Source organism: Lampris incognitus, chromosome 11 (assembly GCF_029633865.1).
Source record: "Lampris incognitus isolate fLamInc1 chromosome 11, fLamInc1.hap2, whole genome shotgun sequence".
Classification (NCBI taxonomy): Eukaryota; Metazoa; Chordata; class Actinopteri; order Lampriformes; family Lampridae; genus Lampris; species Lampris incognitus.
This window is the reverse complement of record NC_079221.1, coordinates 25,836,391-25,856,410: the sequence shown is the minus strand read 5'-3', so window position 1 is coordinate 25,856,410 and position 20,020 is coordinate 25,836,391. Positions and strand designations below refer to the sequence as shown.

At 40.7% G+C, this 20,020-nt stretch overlaps 1 protein-coding gene across 3 annotated transcripts; it reads right to left on the bottom strand.

Moving 5' to 3' along the window:
• Positions 1 to 8,939: 8,939 nt before the first annotated feature.
• On the bottom strand, positions 8,940 to 19,532 carry insig2 (insulin induced gene 2). 3 transcript variants are annotated; one of them, XM_056289368.1, is made up of 7 exons: positions 19,404 to 19,532; positions 18,506 to 18,714; positions 17,621 to 17,793; positions 15,592 to 15,716; positions 14,491 to 14,657; positions 12,316 to 12,415; positions 8,940 to 12,066 (listed from the first exon to the last, which is right to left on the bottom strand). In XM_056289368.1, the coding sequence occupies exons 2-7, from the start codon at positions 18,625 to 18,627 to the stop codon at positions 12,025 to 12,027; spliced, it is 729 nt and encodes a 242-aa protein (XP_056145343.1). In that variant the 5' UTR covers positions 18,628 to 18,714; positions 19,404 to 19,532; the 3' UTR covers positions 8,940 to 12,024. The 3 variants fall into 3 exon arrangements, with proteins under 3 accessions (XP_056145343.1, XP_056145344.1, XP_056145345.1); XM_056289369.1 differs by having other exon boundaries at positions 18,506 to 18,717; positions 19,404 to 19,516; XM_056289370.1 differs by lacking the exons at positions 8,940 to 12,066; positions 12,316 to 12,415 and adding an exon at positions 13,462 to 13,820.
• Between the last annotated feature and the right edge of the window lie 488 nt (positions 19,533 to 20,020).

The following is a 20,020-nucleotide window of genomic DNA, read 5'->3' as shown; positions in this document are numbered from 1 at the left end:
CCAACGCCTAATCAACTACATCCAGCTCTGAAAAAAATAAAACCAGAGGCGAAGAATTAGACAATAAATTTAATATTTCCGACTCCAAACTAATTTCTTAATCATCCAAAATTGGAACATTAAATGAAACAAAATAATTTTAATTGTCAATTAAGAAATCATTCATCTTTCTTAGCAATTCATGTAAGAGCTGAATCAAACAGGTTACTCAAACTGTGTCTGTCTTAAAACCCCCCGATGTTTAGAAAATCATCCAATACTTAATTTAAACTGCTATGTTGGCCACTTGACTTAGATTTAGCATCCCAGCCTTTTCATGACCCACAGCCTGTGTAGTACGGTTTGAGAGCTGCTATGCTACAGCATGCTATGTTAGATGGACCACACACAGACTCTCTCTCTCTCTCATTCTTACTTACATTCACACATCCATACGCGTATACACACACAGAGAGACACACATACACACAGCTAAGTGGATTACACACTGATGATTTGTGTTTGACCAGAAGCATTTAGTCACGGCGCACACAGCAATTCAAACCAGGGATTAGGACCCTAGCATGTTATCCGTTTGGTCAGCAAGCATAGCTAATGGCGTCTGTGATTTAGCATGTCATATGTGTCTGTCAGCATATAAGCTAACAGGATGAGATGGAGACTGTGTGGACTACCACAGGAAAGCAACTGGGAAAACAAATCCGAGAGAGAGAGGGGGGGGGAGGGATAGAGAGAGAAGGGGAATGAGAGAGGGGATGAGAGAGAGAGAGAGAGAGAGAGAGAGAGAGAGAGAGAGAGAGAGAGAGAGAGAGAGAGAGAGAGAGAGAGAGAGAGAGAGAGAGAGAGAGAGAGAGAGAGAGAGGAGAGAGAGAGAGAGAGAGAGATTATTTGGGTCTCTCTCTCTCTCTTTTCCATTCATACCAGATGTTACAACAGTCCATGTCATGTCCCTCATAGAAACATCGTACTCCTGTAAAGTATTAAACAAAGTGTCCCACCTATCAATGTATAACACAACAAAAGCAACCAGAGAACCACTGACAAGTGGGAGGGGCAAGCCCTAAGATGACTATGTTTGAAGTTACACAGAACATTATTGTGATAAGGTACGCCTCAGGGAAATGCCTGGGCAGGGGAGGAAACGTCAAAAACGGAGGGTGAGAAAAAGTCTGAGAGCTACAGCACTATCTGCTTGGAAAATCGCAAGAGAATCATACATTATGTCTCTTCATAAGCTGAGCCCTGCACGTGTGTGTTCTCCGCAAAATGTTGACCTCTCAGCTTGGAGACTACTTGTCCAACCGCCATGACCATGTGCTCCCAACAATGACGGGCTTCGTTCTCATTGGAAAAGTTAGCTTTGTACCTTCCTGGGGGATGAGCCCAATCACCGAGGGGACCGTGACAGTGCCTTTGAATCTCTGGGCCCTCTCTGAGAAAATTTGGTTTGACCTCCATGACGGAATCAGTGCGGAGTTTGTGTCAGGGCGGGAAATCACAGTATGATGACAATGCCATATGTGATTAGACACAAACTCACTTTCTCTCCAAGGAGGAGCACAGTCAGCCTTTGTGCTCGGAGAGCCCACACCACCAAGGAGTGTCTTTTATGGCCCTGGTGATGATCCTCATCTGGTGATGAAAGACCTTCACTGTTCCCCAGATACAGTTTTTGGAGGAATTGTTAGACATGGTTTTGCTCTTTCCTTCCAGGTGGCTGTGGTTATCTTTTGGGAATTTGTGTTTGTGAAAATATGTGCAGTGATTGTTAGCGTACTGGGGATTGTAAATGTTTGGATTGCCATTTTTGGTGGAAGGGTTTCTCATGCAATGAAACCTTATTTTGTTAAGCAGAAAGAAAACAAAAATGCTACAACCCAGTTACTATTAATTGTGTTTTCACCATTTACGCTGACAAAGCTCCAGCCTTTCAGTCCCACACTGATCACTGTGAGTTTGTCACCCATTACTTTGCATTAAATGATCAATAATAGTTCCTTCTTTTTTTTTTCCTTTCTAGGCTTTCCAAATGGGCTTCGAAGGACAAATATCCAAAGTCTGTCTTGCTACTTTTACCCCAGGCCACTGACTTTGGTCTTGACCTATCTTTGAGGCAGTGCCCTCGCCTATTTGATACCCCACTGACTGGTCGTCTATGGAGATTCAGGCACTTGAACGTCGGCCACAAAACGCAGCCCATCATGTGTGACCGCGCCATTGTTCCTCCTCACACAAAGTCCTGGCTTTGATGTGCGATTCTCTCAGATTAGTGTCCGTCTCTGGATACCCATCCCAGCACCAAGTCCTGAGCATTGTTGACCTGTTGAAGAGAGTCCCCCCCCCCCCCCCCAGAACATTAGCGTCAGGTTCTGATCCGGTGATGACATTTGCCATGCCTCCTTTCATAAAGTGGATAGTTGTGAAACACTGCATTAACACCACAATCAGCAGCATCTTTTCCGTTCGAAACAAAACCGTACGGTGGAAACGAAGTGTGAGAGGAAAAGCATTCATTTGTCAGAAGGCACATGCTGAATTCTTGCGCTGGGTGAAACCTGGTGTGTTTTTGGCTAAAATGGCCACCGAGGACTGGGACCCCCGTTAGTGTGCATTTGTTCAGATACTACCAGGTTGCCATGGGAACGCAGTACCACAAGCGGAAAAAATACTTGATTGACATACATGTTCCCTGCGGACAGCTTGAAGACGACTAGACAATACGAGGCGGAAGTCGGCCATTAGTCTGGTTACAAGTCTTTAACCTCTACTTGATCCCTCTTGGGAAGCTGTGTGTGTGTGTGTGTGTGTGTGTGTGTGTGTGTGTGTTGTGTGTGTCGTGTGTGTGTGTGTGTGTTGGCATCACCCTCACAAGAGCTCGTGAGAAAAGAAAAAGAGATGGGGGGAGAAAGATGAAAAGAAAGAGAGAGAGAGACAGTTTGTGTGTTTAGTTTTTAGTGAATAACACCAAGGCACACTGGGCCAGCGTATCAGTTTATAAGGAATGTAAATAGATACACGTACAATATTAAGAAGCTGCCCTGTCGTCAGCGTTCCCACTAACGTTTAAAGGGAAATTCGTTATTTCTTGAGTACATTTTCGACTCACTTCAAAGTGGATCCTTTTGAAGGCGGAGAAAAGTGCAAATTAATTGCCAGCAGCTTCCCGGAGTAAACAAGCACTGAATAACTGAAGAAAAGAAAAGAAAAACAGGCCGAATTTATTATTCATTAGAGTCCAAGACTCTGTATCAAAAATAAACACTGCAAACATTTTTTTTACTCTTATTTTTAGCCCTGGTCAATATCACTTCATCTATTACACCCAGTGTGTTAACGGTGTGTAGAAGAAGCGGCTGACACACACCGAAGCTGTTCGAGGAGACGTGTGGTGTTGCTCCCTCTTCTGGCCATTTACACACCTTTATTTGTTCATTCATGAACCTTCACAGGAGGGGGCCACGACACACTGTTTGGCTTGACTTGAGTGAATAGTCTTTCACCTATCAAAGAAAGTCTAGCTGGTCCCTGCAATGACGCCGATCAAAAATAAAAATAAGAGCGGGGGGGGCGTCCCATAGTCCCGATTTCTGCCAATGCAATGGTGTAATCAATGAAACATTTGTGGAACATTATATATATATATATACACACACACACATGCTTAGCACAAAAAGTAGTAAGGAAATTTGTGTTTGGTAGATTATTTCTTTGTTGTTACAATGCTTCTTGGCAATAAATCGTATACCGTTGCAAAGCCTGTTTATTGCCCTTTTAAATGGGGCCACATTTGTAAGGAACATGTATTTGTGGGATGAGCAGCAGAGCTGAGTATGTGGGTTGCGCCCATGAAAAATTTGCCAAATCTTCTCTGCCAATGCCAAACAGCTTATTTTGCTGTTGCTGTTGACTCTTGTTTTGAGCTTCTGGTACCCCAGACGCTGACAGTCAGGTGCCTGATATAAGATTTATTGCCACGAAGCATTGTTACAACAAAGAAATAATCTACCAAACACACATTTCCTTACTTTTTGTGCTAAGATTTTATATATATATATTTTTTTTCCCTGATTAGGTATGATGGAATATGGTCTCAATAATAGAAAGATTTTCCCGAAGATTTTCATGAAAATAAATAACTTCTATCTCTGGTGTATTTAAGACAGCATCTAAACCACAAATATTCAGGTCACCAATGCTTTTATTGTCACTCAATTTAATGTTTACACTCAGGGAAGGACTTTCCCAGGGAAAAAAATCACACCATGCACAACGTTTTATGTGTAGTAATAGCCAGATGTCTGAGAATATAAGGCAGGTAGTGGCAAGTTTGAAGAAGAAGTGAAGTTGTTATGGCATACCAAAGCTTGTAAAAGGCCTTTACTAACTACATCGACAGCTAAACTTCAGGTTCAACGATGTCTTTTTGTTTGTAGGGAATGTCAGCAACAGCACCAGCAACTCTATATGTCTTGTTAAATGGATGTCTGGGATTTGGCATGGTGAAACACCAACATAATTACCTCTATCACAAGTGAGTCAGACAAAAATCAGCAGGACTGCAGCTTTAAAAAGTTAGCACACTGTCCAGGGCATGTGCTACAAACCCATGGCATTTTATTGTGCTAGATTCAGGCTGATAGGAGGGTATGCTCTACAGACAAAGAAAACAGGGAGGATACCTGTGATTACCTCGGACCATACTACCAATCGTCGTTCATTTATAATCTTGGTTCCCTTTTATCTGTGGCCTGTGTTTAGTCTGAAAATATGTCTGTCCTACATGTACATCATACGTTTTTGGGTCCGTTGTGATGAAATGCGATCTCAATCTTAGATCATGGGAATAAAAAAAATAAATAGCAGATATAAACCCAAGACCAGACTACTCTATGCTCATTACTCTTTCATTCATCTGTTTATTCATTTGACCTTTTTGTCTGTGGCCTGTGCTCAGTTTATTTAACAGTGGACTGAACACAGTGTAATGAAAAACCAATTAGCTACTTTTGGCACCACACACACACACACACACACACACCCCACCTGAAACAGAGCCGACTTTGATTCTCCTCTCCTTTTACTCGTCCAAGGCCTCGTCCTGGCTTTAACTGCTTCCTGTGGTCGGTTTGTGGCTTTCTTATTAAAAGACGTGCTGACAGGGCAAAGCATCTATTGCTTTCACTGAAAATATGACTCCAGGATTTGATGCTCCTGCCGTTGCTACTGCTGGGCCCACAAAACTCCATTATAGCCTCTATTCCAGCTCCCTCTTACAAAGCTGAGAGGAGTGGAGACACTGGCGGAATAGGAGGCTGATTGTGATTGATGTCTTCCCATTAGTCGGTGTGTTATCGCTCCGGCTGGGGGGAACGACCACTGAGTTGTAACACAACACATTACCTGAGTACCCCACCCCCCCACCCCCACCCAGCCCTATCCGAGAGGAGCTTAAATAAAATATAGACCCTCTCGTCGAGATCCTCATTCCCTGCTCAAGGCACTCCGACTGTTATCCCGTCAGCTGTGATTTGCCGAGCATTCCCACTCAATAAACACATCGTTAGTATTCATATTACCCTGAGCCAGAGTATGAGATATCCACAGCCTCTCTCTCGCTCTCTCTCTCTCACTCACTCACTCACTCGCACTCTCTCTCTCTCTCGCTCTCTCTTTCTCTCTCCTTCTATTCTGCAGCCCTGCTCGTCCTGATTGTGGATGTATCTGGTGTAGCTTCACCAGGACTCCCTTTTTTTCCCTCCTCCGTCTTCTTTCTTCTCTTTTCTCTTTGGTGCACCCTGTCAAAATGATTGATTAGGACCAGGGCACAGAGTGTCCTGCATTACCCCAACAAATGATCTGGCCCTCATGAGCAGACCTTGGCCAGAAAGAAATCAATATTTCACCATTAAAATCTATCAGAGGAGAGTTAGGGCAGCGCCTGTCAGAGGCGACACTATCAAGCCGCGGCAACATTAAACCTGACACCTGCAGCACATGAGTAATCAATATCTACTGGTTCACAGATCATTTGTGGTCACCTTTTAGGAGGTGATGGATGTCTCCTGGGGCAGTGATACATGTTGTGACACAGTTAAACTGGATTTTACACCCATTTAGATGGTCATCCCTCAGAGGCACCCCAGAGATGGGGACAGCGGGGCCTCCGAGGCAGCACCTATTTCATTTTACTCTGCTTTACGCTACTTACTGAAATCACCGTATGCCTTTATAGGTTTTGTGCCCTGCTGGGTGTGAAAACACCTGAGGGGGCTCAAGGTCAAACCCCAACGCAGATTTCTAATGCTCCAAGAGTGAGTGTGGCGAGTAACAGCAGAGATGTCCCTCGTTTTGATGAAGGTTCCTGCTGAAATCCCTGATTTCCCTGATCTGTCCTTTCTTCAGCCAGTGAGAACTACAAACAAGGTGTAGCAGCTATTGTGGGTTGTGTATCATCAGCTCAGCAGTAAACAGTCCCCAACCATGTAAAAATGGCGTCCTTAGATGAAAGCTAACACAGGCAATTCCAATGTACTACAAACTACAGAAAACTATGGCCACTGACCTGACCCCCGTCATATCGTCATCACATTTCACTCCTGTTCCCTGTTTGAGTAGGAACGTATTTGCTGCTGCGCCAGAGTTCGTCTTACCTGGTCAAATCTTTCAACAGCGGTTCATAGAGAGTTCCTCCAACCATGGTACCAGTTAGTGTAATTCAGTCAAACTCCATCATCCAGATGAATGCAACAACCATTTATCAATGGAAAAAAAAATCCTGGATTTCGTCTGAACAGTTCAAAACGTGCCACAGTGATGTAAGGAGTTGAATCAGCCAAAGAAGCAAGCGTTAGGTAGTACATCATTGTTGTGCCATAAGGGTGATGATGTTAACCAAAACAACCAACTCAAAGCACCGACATGCTTTTGGATGAGGCGTAGTAACACAACAGAGAGAAGTGATAGCTATCTCTGAGTGTTTCCTCCTTAGCATATAGCTGAGAGCTCTCAACCTTGCCTCCTGACCCTCATTCTGGGAGAGGAGATAATTGCTTGTCAGGAATAAATAGAGAGATTAATGAATTCATTAGCGGTGGGGAGTTTAGCTCTTCGGAGCAGCACTTACTGCTATGACACATCACGCCTATTGTTTTACTAGCTAGTTAGCCTTGAACAATAACATTCACACAGCAAATTGCCTCACACAGTCGCGTAAACCAAAGAGGGACTATGTCCTTATTCTGGAATTTAGCAATAATGCAAACAAAGGGTCTTTAAAATCCTGATTATTCATCTTAATTACTTTTGTCTATACGAGCTTGTGTCAGTGGGAGCAAGTACAAGACAGGAGACATTAATCCACATTAGCAATGAGCACAGTACCAGTTGATGTGGGCAATTTTGCAATGCCACTGCAGTTTCTGCAGTGTTTGTGCCAAAAATATCTCTACCTAATTAGTTGGTTGTTTAAATGGTCTTTAAACTTCAATTCAGGTCCAAAAACTAACCTATATACTTAAAATACTCCCAATAATACTCCTAATAGCACCCGCTTCAAATAACTCCCAACTGCAAGCGGTGTTTACTCTTATTCTACAGTCATGTCTCATGCAGTTCAAAACAGCCATCCATCCATCCATTATCAAAACCGCTTATCCTGCTCTCAGGGTCGCGGGGATGCTGGAGCCTATCCCAGCAGTCATTGGGCGGCAGGCAGGGAGACACCCTGGACAGGCCGCCAGTCCATCACAGGGCCAACACACACACACACACACACACACACACACACACACACACACACACACACACACACACACACACACACACACCTATGGTTTTATGTGGGGAAAACTTATATTTAACAATTTTGTTGGACTAAATATTTATTTGCCCTGCTATGCACTAGCAGCCTCTTATAGGTGTCTCTCTGCCCCCCCCCCCCCCCCAGAATGCCTGCTGGAGTTAAAGCCCACCCCCAACCCAGAATTAGTTTAAGTAGCAATTGAAAATAGGTGAAATTTAACTAAATGCCATCTAAACCCCTCCTTTTAATGGTTACGACTTAATACCTTTTGCTGTTTCATATTTTAACTTACAGTTATGGGTTATAAGGGATAACTTGAAAAACATTAATGAAATTAACCCGTCATTGATCAACTTCAGCTAACTGATCTGCATCCACATGATGGCATGCCTCGTTGCTTTTGAATTTGATTTTAAACACTACTTTTCACATTATTAATTTTAACTGAAAAGACTAACTTTAAATTAAGACCTCGCTCATGTATAAAATACATAATAGATGAAAAGGGACGTAGACATTTGGGCATATCATAGGAAACTATTACTGAATAAAGCCGAGGATTTTTTTTATATTTTTGATTTTTTCTTTTTTTATTTCATGTTTATTCAAATGTGTAATGACCATTACTTTTCTGTAGTCAAGTCTGATTAATATAGTGCAAAATGATTTAATCACTCAACTGAAATAAAGTTATCAGGCTAACCCTTTAAAGCGTTATTTTAAAAAAGAAAATAATATTCATCTGACAGAGGCAAAGTGAGACAGCTGTAATTCAGCAGCATATTGCATATATTAAATTAAGATTGTCGAGAGATTTTAAATTAGCAGAGAAAGATCTGGTGAACATCTTTGCTCTTTTTCAACGACACATTACTTAACACTCCCTTACGTTTATGACTGGGTGTCACACAGCACATTTCAGGTCTATGGAGCAGCTCCACTGTAGCAACTGGAGCTGAAGTGCCCTTGTCAAGGGCATCCTCACATCTTCCAACAGGTATTTCACCCTGCAAGCTCTCCTGTCACACAGTGGAGCTGTAAGCGTTAAACTACCTGGTTAGCTAAATACTGTGTGTACAGTTTCAGCTACAGAATGTGGGGTAGGTAAGGGAAAATGAGGAACCTGAGCCAGTTGCCAAAAGTCATAGTATTTATTACACCAAAAGAGATTGCACATGTTCAGATACCAGAGGCAGCATTAGTATGCGGGTTCATTCAGTCCCTGTTTAACACACAACTTAATTTCCAGTTTCTGTAAAAACGAAATAAAAATGTCTGTCTCTGTTTCTCAATCATAAATCCTGCAGATGCGACGCCGACATGAAACATAGCATGTTTCAATAAAAAAAAAAAAAGTATTTCACTGTGTTGCTATGTTGTTCTGCAACCTAAGTCATAAACATTACAAAAACACTATTTTTTAAAGTTTCCTTTTTTGAAAAAAAAATACATGTAATTTTTTTGGACCTGCATGGATTTAAAGCATAAAAAGATCAAAAATGTTCCCTTGACCGTGCGGTGTTCCATCCCTCTGTTGACACAGGAAACACTCCCAATTTCCTCTGGATTTTCCAAAAAAATCCTCCCATCCTCAAACTTTCCAACCTGACAACACTTCTGGCATACAGCATTACATATCAGTTGAAAACAAAACAACTACTCTACACCAGTAGAATAAGAACCTTTGACAGAATTATAACACTGAATCTGAATCTTTTACTTGCATCCATTTTAATTGGAATGTACTTGCCTTGACACGAACACCAAACTGGTCCTGTGGTAAGAGTAAGCTGTTTTGTCATGTTGACATTATCTGATTATCATTATCTAATGGCATTTGATGAATAAATGTCATCCCAAATGGGATTTAGGAAAATCAACATCCAATCCTGAATGTTTGAAAGTTTCCTTTTCTGAATGAGGGGGGAAAAAAAAAGTCTGACACTTAAAGTGGCAGTAGACAACTTTTTTGCTTTAACTTATCATTATGAAGTAAATGTTGATTGCTCAGTGTAATGGCTATAGAATAATGACACCATCGGCGTTTAGATTGGTTCTCTAAAAGCCTTGCCACTGGGTACAATCTCATAGGAAAATGAAGCCTCGATTTACGGCTAAAAAGGAAGTGCGTCAACCATTGTGCAACCAAAATAGGAAGAGGATAGCACTTTTGTTTTCCCTGGTAGCTATCCCCAGTAGCAGAAATGGTGGATGGTGGAACAACCGAAGTGACAGTGGAAACTCTACCCCGCAAGAGAAAAAGAACCTATTGATGGAGGAGGCAAAGAAGGTAAAGAGGGGGAGTGACAGAAAGAGAAATAAAACAAGAGCAAGCCTCGGACGGGTATTCTCTTGATGGAGAGGGCTCCGGTGTTGTATCGAACTCAGTTTCCTTGCCAAGATGTTTCCCCCTACTGAGATGAAAGCGTTCGCATGGAACCAGGTAAGCTATTGGTTACAATTAGGTTAAGGTAAGCATTAGGTTAAGGTTAGGTTGAAGTTAGGTTGAGGATAGGTTAAGGTTACACAAGTGTCCCAGTGTTGTACTGAACTCTGGCTAGGAGGAAACAGATTTTGATGGAGAAACAAGAGTTCGATGCAACACCAGGGACTTGAGATGGCTTCAAGCCGACATTAAGTTAGCATTCTTTCTGCTGGATCAGTAAGTAACACAACCCGTCTACTTATCATTATGACCGGATGTTTTACCTCTGCCTTTATCATAGCAGTGAGATCGGGTTTTCTAGTTACAGTTGTTTCTTGCTTTGGACAGAAGCAATCCGGTTGTCTTTGCGATGGCAGCGCAAACAAAACAAAACATTTTTTTTGAAAACGCAAGGGGGGGAAGGTTGAAAGTTGTCTACAGCCACTTTAACTTCATGACGTTGTCAAGAATCTGACATATGGTATTTATATGAGCATCATAATGGTAAATGTTCAATTTCCATATTCGGCTGATGAAGATCACACACTATCAGATAAATCAAGGGCACCCCAGATAAATTTACAAGTTGCATGTAGCAGCTTTAGGAAAAAAACGCTATCCATCTTAACTCAATGCCTTCATTATATTGCTTTAACTGTCTGATACATTGTTTAAAATAGATAGTATTCAACTGTTGTTCAAGTGCTCCAGAAAACTTATTTTTTTCTCCAAATTATCTGGGTAGTTTGGCATTCCTACTGCAGAAGAAACAAAGGGCTGCGTTTGCACAGAATCTGAATCTTACTTCTAAAAGTCAGCAATTAATTGAAATCAAATCTGGTTTACACTTGAATAAAGCAATCAGACTTTGTCCACCTGCTTAAATTCAGCCAAATGTATATCATCCCCCCATGCTAAAGCCCTCACAGCTTTTCATAGTCCAAACTGGGAGTGAACTTTAGATTTCTTTATTGGGTTCAATGATACTGTAGATTTTAAGTGTTTAACATAGGGCCCAGTACAGGGACAGGTAAGGCAGGTGGAAATACCCACTGGATATGAATGCTGGAATGGCACCTGGCAGTGCAGCAACACTGAACACAGCCCCCTTTGTTCTGATATCCAAAGCATAGATACAGGAATGCACATCTTAAATCCCTCCAAACAAAGATAAACACTACCAAATGAGTGCAGATGTATACAAGCTTAATATAGACAGTAAAAGCCTAAAATATGTACATATATATCTCTCTAGATATAAGCTAGCTATGCAAAGATTCTCCCCCAGTGGATGAAAGATGTGCAGAGAACAATGTCATATTAGCATATGAGTATTAAGCATTTGGCACAATGGAGCCAACATTTTTGAAACACAAGGGCTGAGTTGATGTGAATGACGACACTTTTGCCGCTAATTATGTTCCAGTTGAGTTGCCATCACAGACAGCATCATGGATAAAATGTCCTAAAAGAAAAAAAAATATTTAAAAAAGCCTCTGCTTTCATTACTCACTTCGGTAAATGAAGGATCACAATGTAGCTGAGGTTGCCCCGAGTCTTGAATGGGCCAACAAAAGCCGATCAAAAACACTGCCTTGTCCGACAGAAAGCACCACGCAACAAATGAGGAGCCCATTATCAACTGGCTGTGATTGTCTGATCCTGCCTTTGCTGGAGTTGACCAATCCCAATTGGCGCAACATACAGACATCCTTTTATGAGCTGCTTTTGGCTTTGCATTGGCGCAAAGAAACAAAGACATCATTATGAACAGAGGTTTGATGGAGCTCAGATTCCCTCAGTCTTGATGGGTCTTCTCTTGAACAACTTTATATTCATACTGAGGAAAAGGACATAAAAGAGCAAAGAAAAGAAATACAAAATCAGAGACATGACAATTGAATAAACTCTTATGGCAGGTTCATTTTAGTCAGAGTACAGTTTTGCACGAAGCAAAACTTTCACCCTGCTTTTTAGAGGGACACTGAATATGAAGTACACCATCCAGAATGGATTCAAATCTCACAAATATAGCTTGTTAGAACTATAATGGCTTTGCAGTAGGGCTGTAAAAGTTGCAGTAGCTTACCAAAGCTAGTTGCCGTCCTATGTTTCCCATGGTTATCACACCAGCAAAGAAGATACAAGGTAACCAAGAGCGAATATAGAGGAAATCTGGAGAAGTGTACCTGTGGAAAATTGATAATATTAAGCATCAAATAAAGCTACAATCCTTAAGACTTATACACAAACCTTTTCATAATTTCTATCACTAGTGTATTTAAGACGAGAGCCAATCCACTGGCACTTCAATAATCAACGTTTATGAAACATCTTATTTTCAATTACTGTTTAGAAGGACATTCTTGAGAAAAGTAGTTCACTAGACAGCGTTTTACATCCTCACCACAGCAGAGAAATATAGATGAATACGGCAGGTGGCGTCAAGTTTGAAGAAAAAGCAATATTTGGTCAAACAAGCAAATATAGCAGACCAAGCTCATAGAAGAACTTTATCAATAAGTACTAGAATGCGATTGACTAAACCTAATTTTTAACTATTTTAACAATTTCTTGTGCACCAGTGTAGACAACAGTACTGGTGACCCCAAGTGATTTTCAAAAGGATCTCTGGGATTTAGAGGGATCAAATATCAATACAAGAATCACCACAGATGTCAGATAATGAAACAAAAAAGGACAATCTCCATGATGACATCTACATAAATAAGCAGCAGTATACCTTAGATTACCACAGTATTCACATCCACATAGCAAGACAGAAGGAATTATTGGGTATATGTATCCTTGAGTACATAGTGCAAAATAGTAATAACTAATGGTCGCAAAGTTGCCTAGGTCATTTCTGCACATAGTGGTAATCTACAGTTTCGCCTTGTTAAGCTGCACTTGTAGAAGACATCAACTGATGAAGTGCTTATTTGGAATGAAATCCTACATATCAAGGAAAGTTGAATCAGTTCATCTGGACACAACGTTTATTGAGAGAAATGTTTCATCGCTCATCTAAGTGACTTCTTCAGTCTCAATAAGTAACTTAGATAGGTGATGAAATGTTTCTCTCAATAAAGTGTCCAGATGAACTGATTCAACTTTCTGTAATTTTCCTACCTGGGTTATTGAGCATGCATAAAGATGAAATCCTGCATAAACTTTGAAGGTGCTAGAAGATTAACATAGTCAAGTCAAATTTATTTACAAAGTATCACCACAGTACATTTAAAAACAACCCACGTTGATCAAAGTGCTGTACAAACCAGAGCAGGTAGCTAAAAACAAAAATACAAGAAACACTGACATAAACAAAAGGCATATAGCTCATAGGCACAAATAGACAACACATGGGCATACACACAAGCCAGAAATCAGCCACACCAGGAGGATTCAAATGCTTGTGAATAAAAGTAAGTTTTGAGCCTGGACTTAAAAGAGTCGATGGAGGGAGCAGATCTAATAGGGAGGGGAATGCTGTTCCACAGTCTAGGGGCTGCAACTGCAAATGCGCGGTCACCCCTGAGCTAAAGATTACGTCACAGGACAGCCAGGAGTCCCAAGTCAGCCAACCTGAGGAACCTGGAGTTAGAATAAAGGGTCAGCCAAGAATGCAAAAAAAAAGGGGGGGGGTTATTTTGGTCTGAGATGCTGGTGCTAAATGTCATATATAGCACCTTTAATTCACTGTGGTAAATGTCTGCCCACAAATACACAAAGCCATCCTACCACCTCCACAAAATTGTTCATCTTAACAAGGCAATAAATTACTTCTGACAACATTGCAACATTTAGCCATTAATCACAACTGTGTTGATCCAGCAGCCTTTGCCAAAATTGCTAGTGTGGTGAGTTTGACAAGGTAATAAAACTAGTTGGAGTTTATTTACATAATTGGAAGGGGTAGTGGGAATTTTTTTTTTAAGATTTTGGTTCTGAGTTCAAGGTTTATTCCTGGTTTATTCCAGGAGTAATTCCAGGTTTATTCCAGGATCACGTCAGGGGTTGCAGTATAAGATTAGCTGTTAGTTGGTCATTTATATCAGGATGTATGGACAAGTTTGTTGTAACTGAAATTATAGTTAGTGTTTTTTTCTTTTGTTTTTTTGCCCCCCCCCCCAACTTCCCTTTTATGTGGTTTTCAAAAATTTTGGATTGTATCTCTGGTTTTCATCATTTTCCTTTTGCTTCAGTGTTCCACTACTATGCAAACACATAAATTAGACCAACTGAATTATGATTGTGAACTCACTGAAAGACTCCATTGTAGACCAGGAGCTGGGTTGCCAGTGTTGCCAACAGGGCGATGCCCACTCCCAGACCAAAGCCACTGCGGGAGCGGTCAAATGTCCACCACAGGCCGATGGAGAGTGCTGCCAGAGTCAGAGACAGCTGCACGTTGTTGGCAAAGTCCACTTTCTGAAAGTGGTAGGGTCAAGGATCTGGAAGTCATCGACATTCAAATTTATGCGGCAGGTTCATAACAGAAATAGAGGTCATGATAGACTAGCCAGCTACATCCTGCATCTATAGGAGTTTCAAGCTTATCAGAATACAATAAGATAATAACGCACAAATGGCCTGCTCTACTAAAATGTTGCATGCGGGAAAAAACTGTAGTACTGTTGGCTTGTGAAAAAAGCACTTGAGTGGGACTACTTAAGCTGATAGGAAGGGTTGCCAAAGGGTTGCTGACAAGCTAAGCAGGCACAGAAGATTGTGTTTTTAAATTAGCAAAATATTTTGATTGTAAAATTTCAATAAAAAAAGCTGTGGAGAAAAAAAATTGCAAAATACAAGCTGTACTGATTATAGCAGGTTTGTCTTATTGGAATGCCTGTTTCTGTGCAAGACTGCAAAACATTGAGAGTTTGCAAATAGATTCATTTGTAATTTCAACACAATTCAACAAGGCTAAGAGCAAATGCAGAAAAGGTTACCAGATCATACAAACCATTCATAAATAATAGCTGCTCTGAAAACAAGATGTTGCAGAATTAATTGAGAACTGTTTTCTATGGTTCTTCATTCCTAATAACTTGCCACTATCTTTAAAGTTCTTTCTGTTTAACCTACCATATTCAGGTTTTAGCCAACTATTTCCCATATAGTATTTTTTTTTTCAATGAGTATATCTTTGCTGTAACAGTAAGGTGTTTTTTTTGTTTTTTTTTGGCTCTTCCAAAATGCTGCCCATCTTCGTTGGGGTCCAATATCATTTTATGGGAAAAAAATCTTTAAATTCTTTGTAAGCCTTAGGACCCATTCTATTCTTTAACACCATGACTGTCAGTGAATGGGTACAGTGGCTGTAATAATAATGACAGGAAAAGGAAAAGAATTTTAAGGATACAGCACTGGCATGGTTGATGCCCACAAACACAGCCACACAGCGCATCACGCTGGACCATTCCCGCTTGAACTTGTGGGGCTCCCCGAGTCGGCTGTCGATGCAGGGGTACAGGAGCCCGATCACAGCTGAGGAGGATGGAGGAAGGATGGTAGAGATGGTGAGAAAGGACTAGGAGCAATAAAACGAGGAAGTCAACACAACCGGCTTTGGCTGCTCCTGCAGCATACAGTCATCATGTGTAGTGGTATTGTTTTGCAGCAGAAAAAAAAGGTTTTGTGTGGTATGAATACATTTCTGATAACACAGTCTCTTGTATTTGCAGTGTTAACTACACTGATTCACTTGGTGGTGGCAGCTGCAACCACTAGAATAATATATTAAGAAAGAAGGAAAGAAAGAAAAAAGAAGGAACGAACCAAAACAAAGAAACAAAAAAAGCAAAAAATGAAGGAAAGAATAATAAATACAAAAAAAAAAACTTAATGTATTCATTTTTGTTGTTAGTAAAAAAACGGATTTTGTTAACAAAAACACAACAGAGCCCACTCCCAGGAGCGGGGGGTGGGGGTGTTTAGACAAACACCTGATGTGTGTGCGTGTGTTCTCAACAAGTGGAAATGACAAGCTCCTGCAGGAGGAGTGGTGCTGTCTCAGGAGTATGAGAGCCTGGGGCTGTTGTGCTTTTCGCTGAGCCACTTGGGAGCAGCCACTTGGGAGCAGCCACTGCTGCGCTGCGTTTCTCTACATTTACATTCACAGCTTAACACCCAGGGGAGAACATTTCAATAATGCCGGCTGGTCAAGCCTGGTGGGCACCGTGTGCATTCAAATTCTGGTGTGTGTGTGTCTTAATTTATATGCATTTATTTCATTGCACATGCCCACAAAAGCTTCTTCAAAATACCCCGAGCTGCAGTTGCGCAGTCATGGATGATCCAATATCATAATGGATAGTCAATTAATCCGTTAATTACTGCAATTAATGTTCGGAGAACTCTGGCATATAGAAACATTTCTTTTCACTTGTCTTGGAACATCTGCCATCATTGGCAAATATATCAAATATGATTAACAACAGCAAGTGTTGATATGAGAAACAAAGAGCTTTGTTTATCAAGTTCTCAGACTTCAGTTAAGTTCTCTTGACTAAAGATGACTAAAGTTATGATTACAGGAGCTGACAAAATTATCACAATTATCCCTTTACCTATAGCTATGCAGCCTAATCATAAGCTATTGTTACAATGTTTATTTGAAGTGAGATTTTTTTTCTATGAAATTAAAACAAAACAGATCATCTACTGTGAGAAAATGTCTGTGTCCCTAATTAACAATTAAATGCTTGGTAGATGTCTGATGTGGCTGCACTTGGAGACATTTGTCCCATACTCCCCCAGCTCTTCTCATGTAATGACCGATAGTTTAAAATGACAACAAATATGACACTACTTTTAAGGATGATAAATAGCTTGAATTTTTGGTTGACACACAGAACTTTCAGACTGTATCTGCCAGTTTATGAATATGGACCAATGGTACTCAACCATGGAACATGGAGAGCCATTATTGTGAAGGTTTTCTTTCTCTTTACACAGGTTGATTTCTCTTATGAACACACTTTCAAACAATCGGGGGGGGACTTGAAGTGAAATCAGCTGAAGTGGTGTTGGGTTGGAATGAAAACCAGCATACACAAGGACCTCCATGGCACATGGTTGAGTGCCACTGCTACAGGCTGATGTACCTAAAGTTTTGGCAACTATAGATTATAGAATGATGAACATGAGTTAGATTTACAACTACTAATTGATGAACCAAACACATGACACTTAAAGTAGTGTCATATTTTGTTTCAAAATGGAGACAGGGTGTTCAGCCATCTGTCAATTTCCAATTACCCTGCCTCCAATATGGGCATACACACATAGATTAATGTCCACCTCTATAGCAACAAATGTTAAATTCAAAAGTTGCTCATAGTATGTGCATCACCGCTTTCCAACAGGGTGTGTTCATTTTTACATATTACCTGAGGCAGTACCACAACAGGGTGGCACCCACCAGGCTGAGGAGAAGATACTGCTGATGACGTCTGGGGGGAAGAGGGTGACATTTCTCTGCACCTGCAGTAAGTTCAGCACCAGGGCCAGGAACACCCCCACAGAGAACAGCATGGCACTGCGTATCACCAGGTTAGTGGTCCTACAGTGATTAAATCATCAGGACATCACAGCCACATGTAACAAAGAGGACTCATCATGTTAAACGCCTGACTTACATTCATTTACTCTAGTTCACACATTAAAGCCACATGTCTATTGTCAGTTTGCAGCATCTGTACTATGTACTCATGCACATAGTATCAAAACAGGAAATCATAAATAGCATTAGAAATGCTGTAGACAACTAACAATACAAGCCATCCTGCATATGTAGATTTAAATTAGATAATGTCTACTCTAAAAGCCATATGGCCGAGGAACCAACCATCAGTTGATTATTGACTAATTATTCTCAACAAAAAACTTAGTTACCTGTAAAATAAATTGTCAAGTAGCTGATGAATTGTGGGAAAAACATGCTAACTGCAACTGATGAACAAAATGTTATGTTACAAGAGCAAATGAATACAGGGAAAAGCCTGCTGTTACTTGGTCTGCTACATTATTTAGGTATTTAAATATGACCTAAGGTCCAAATCTCAAGTGCATCCTGATCAATAACTACCAGAGCACTAATCTATGGGCACTGTTTCTGTTTCTTTTATTTGTATAGCCCATTAATCACAAATTTGCCTCAGTGGGCTTTACAGCAATACAACATCCTGTCCTTAGACCCTCACATCGGATAAGGAAAAACCCTAAAAAAGCTGTTTCATGAGACTCGCCATTAACCTTAGATGTCCACAACAAACCTGTTAGTGATGACTGAAATGTAAGGCCCGCGGAAGGGTCGTGGCAACTGCTCAGACCCCGACCGCTGTTGCTGGCCACTGGTCACTGTGTTGTCAGCCATGGCAGTCAATGTTAGGGACATTCGTAATTCTCAAACGGAAAAAAATGTATTTCTGTCTGCCAAATCTATCCATCCGTGAGCTCAATACCTTCCACCGACATCTCAGCACTGCTGAAAAGCAAAAGCAGTGCGATAATTAGCAAGGGCTTGGAGAACAACGGTTACTGGATGTTGTTTTAAAAAGCAGTCTTGGAAGATTGTCCTAATACTTCATAAGTAAGAAGAAAGTGCTCACTCTTCTATCAGATGTAAACTGTGTGCCAGTAATTGGTAGTGCATTTGGTTTGCAACGATTACCGATGACGTGGATGGTAGCTTACTAGTTTCTTGAATAAATGAATGAACTTTAAGCATGCTTTGTTTTTTGGCTGGAAACAGAATTAAAGATAGGGTTCGCTTCAAGTGAATGCATCGGGCAGTCATCAATAACTAAAATTGGTAAGACTTGGAAAACCTTTTTGAGCTCAGCTAGCCTAGCCAGCCAGCTAGCTTGCTAACTAATCATTGCGCAAATCATAGCCTTTTCTGCTACGGTGAAATCAGATTTAGGAAGTAGTATGTTTACAGTTTATGTCACGAAATACGATAAAGCAAAAAGTAAAATCAAACTAACAACCTTTTCAACCCATTTAGCACGCTTAGTTAGAAAACAGCTAAATACCCCGTTAGTTATATCAGCCGAAAGAGAGCTAAGGTAGCTTTGGACAAGCTAGCTGATTACATTGCTGACTTGACTATATCTACCATTATTAACTATCCATGGCGATATGTTGGCTCGAGTAAATTATCAATTTTACCTTATGTTGAAATATACATTTCAAAGATAAAATCCTGCATTTCGTACAAACTTTAAATGGTAAATTATCTGGATTTGATACCAAACTAAGCGCACTGTAAAATTAGCCTTCTCGCCAACTTGGGACACTTCCGACAGGCGCAGCCAATCAGCTTCTAAATTCATGACGTCAGCGCGTACACAAAACCTAACACATTTAGACAGAGGTGTAAAAAAAAATTACATAGAGGTCAAGTCGAGTCAAGTCAAGTCAATTTTATTTGTATAGCCCAGTATCACAAATTGTAAATTTGCCTCAGTGCGCTTCACAGCAACACAACATCCTGTCCTTAGACCCTCTCATCGGGTAAGGAACTGGTAATGGTAGTGGTATAGTTTTTTTTACGTATTTTCCCCCCTTGTTTTTCTTTTAGATTTCAGGGATCACCCTGGACACAAATGCAGATAACAAAAGATTTAATTTAGATTTGGAAAGTAAGCTGTTATTTTCTTGTGTCATCCGTCTTGTTCCCCTTGTTTTCTATGAAATTCAGAATGCAAATCATCCAAAGGAGTTGAATCAAGTGCAACTGGACTTGGTATGCACTTGATTCAACTCCTTTGGATAACCATGACCTG

What these genes read in the sequence shown, in the direction of transcription:
- insig2 (XM_056289368.1), bottom strand. Translation starts at nt 18,627, where the DNA reads ATGTCCCTAACATTGACTGCCATGGCTGACAACACAGTGACCAGTGGC. An exon ending in CTGTTGTGGTACTGCCTCAG is followed by an intron (nt 15,717 to 17,620) that starts GTAATATGTAAA and finishes CATCCTCCTCAG; the next exon opens with CTGTGATCGGGCTCCTGTAC. An exon ending in GTCTACAATGGAGTCTTTCA is followed by an intron (nt 12,416 to 14,490) that starts GTGAGTTCACAA and finishes AATTTTCCACAG; the next exon opens with GTACACTTCTCCAGATTTCC.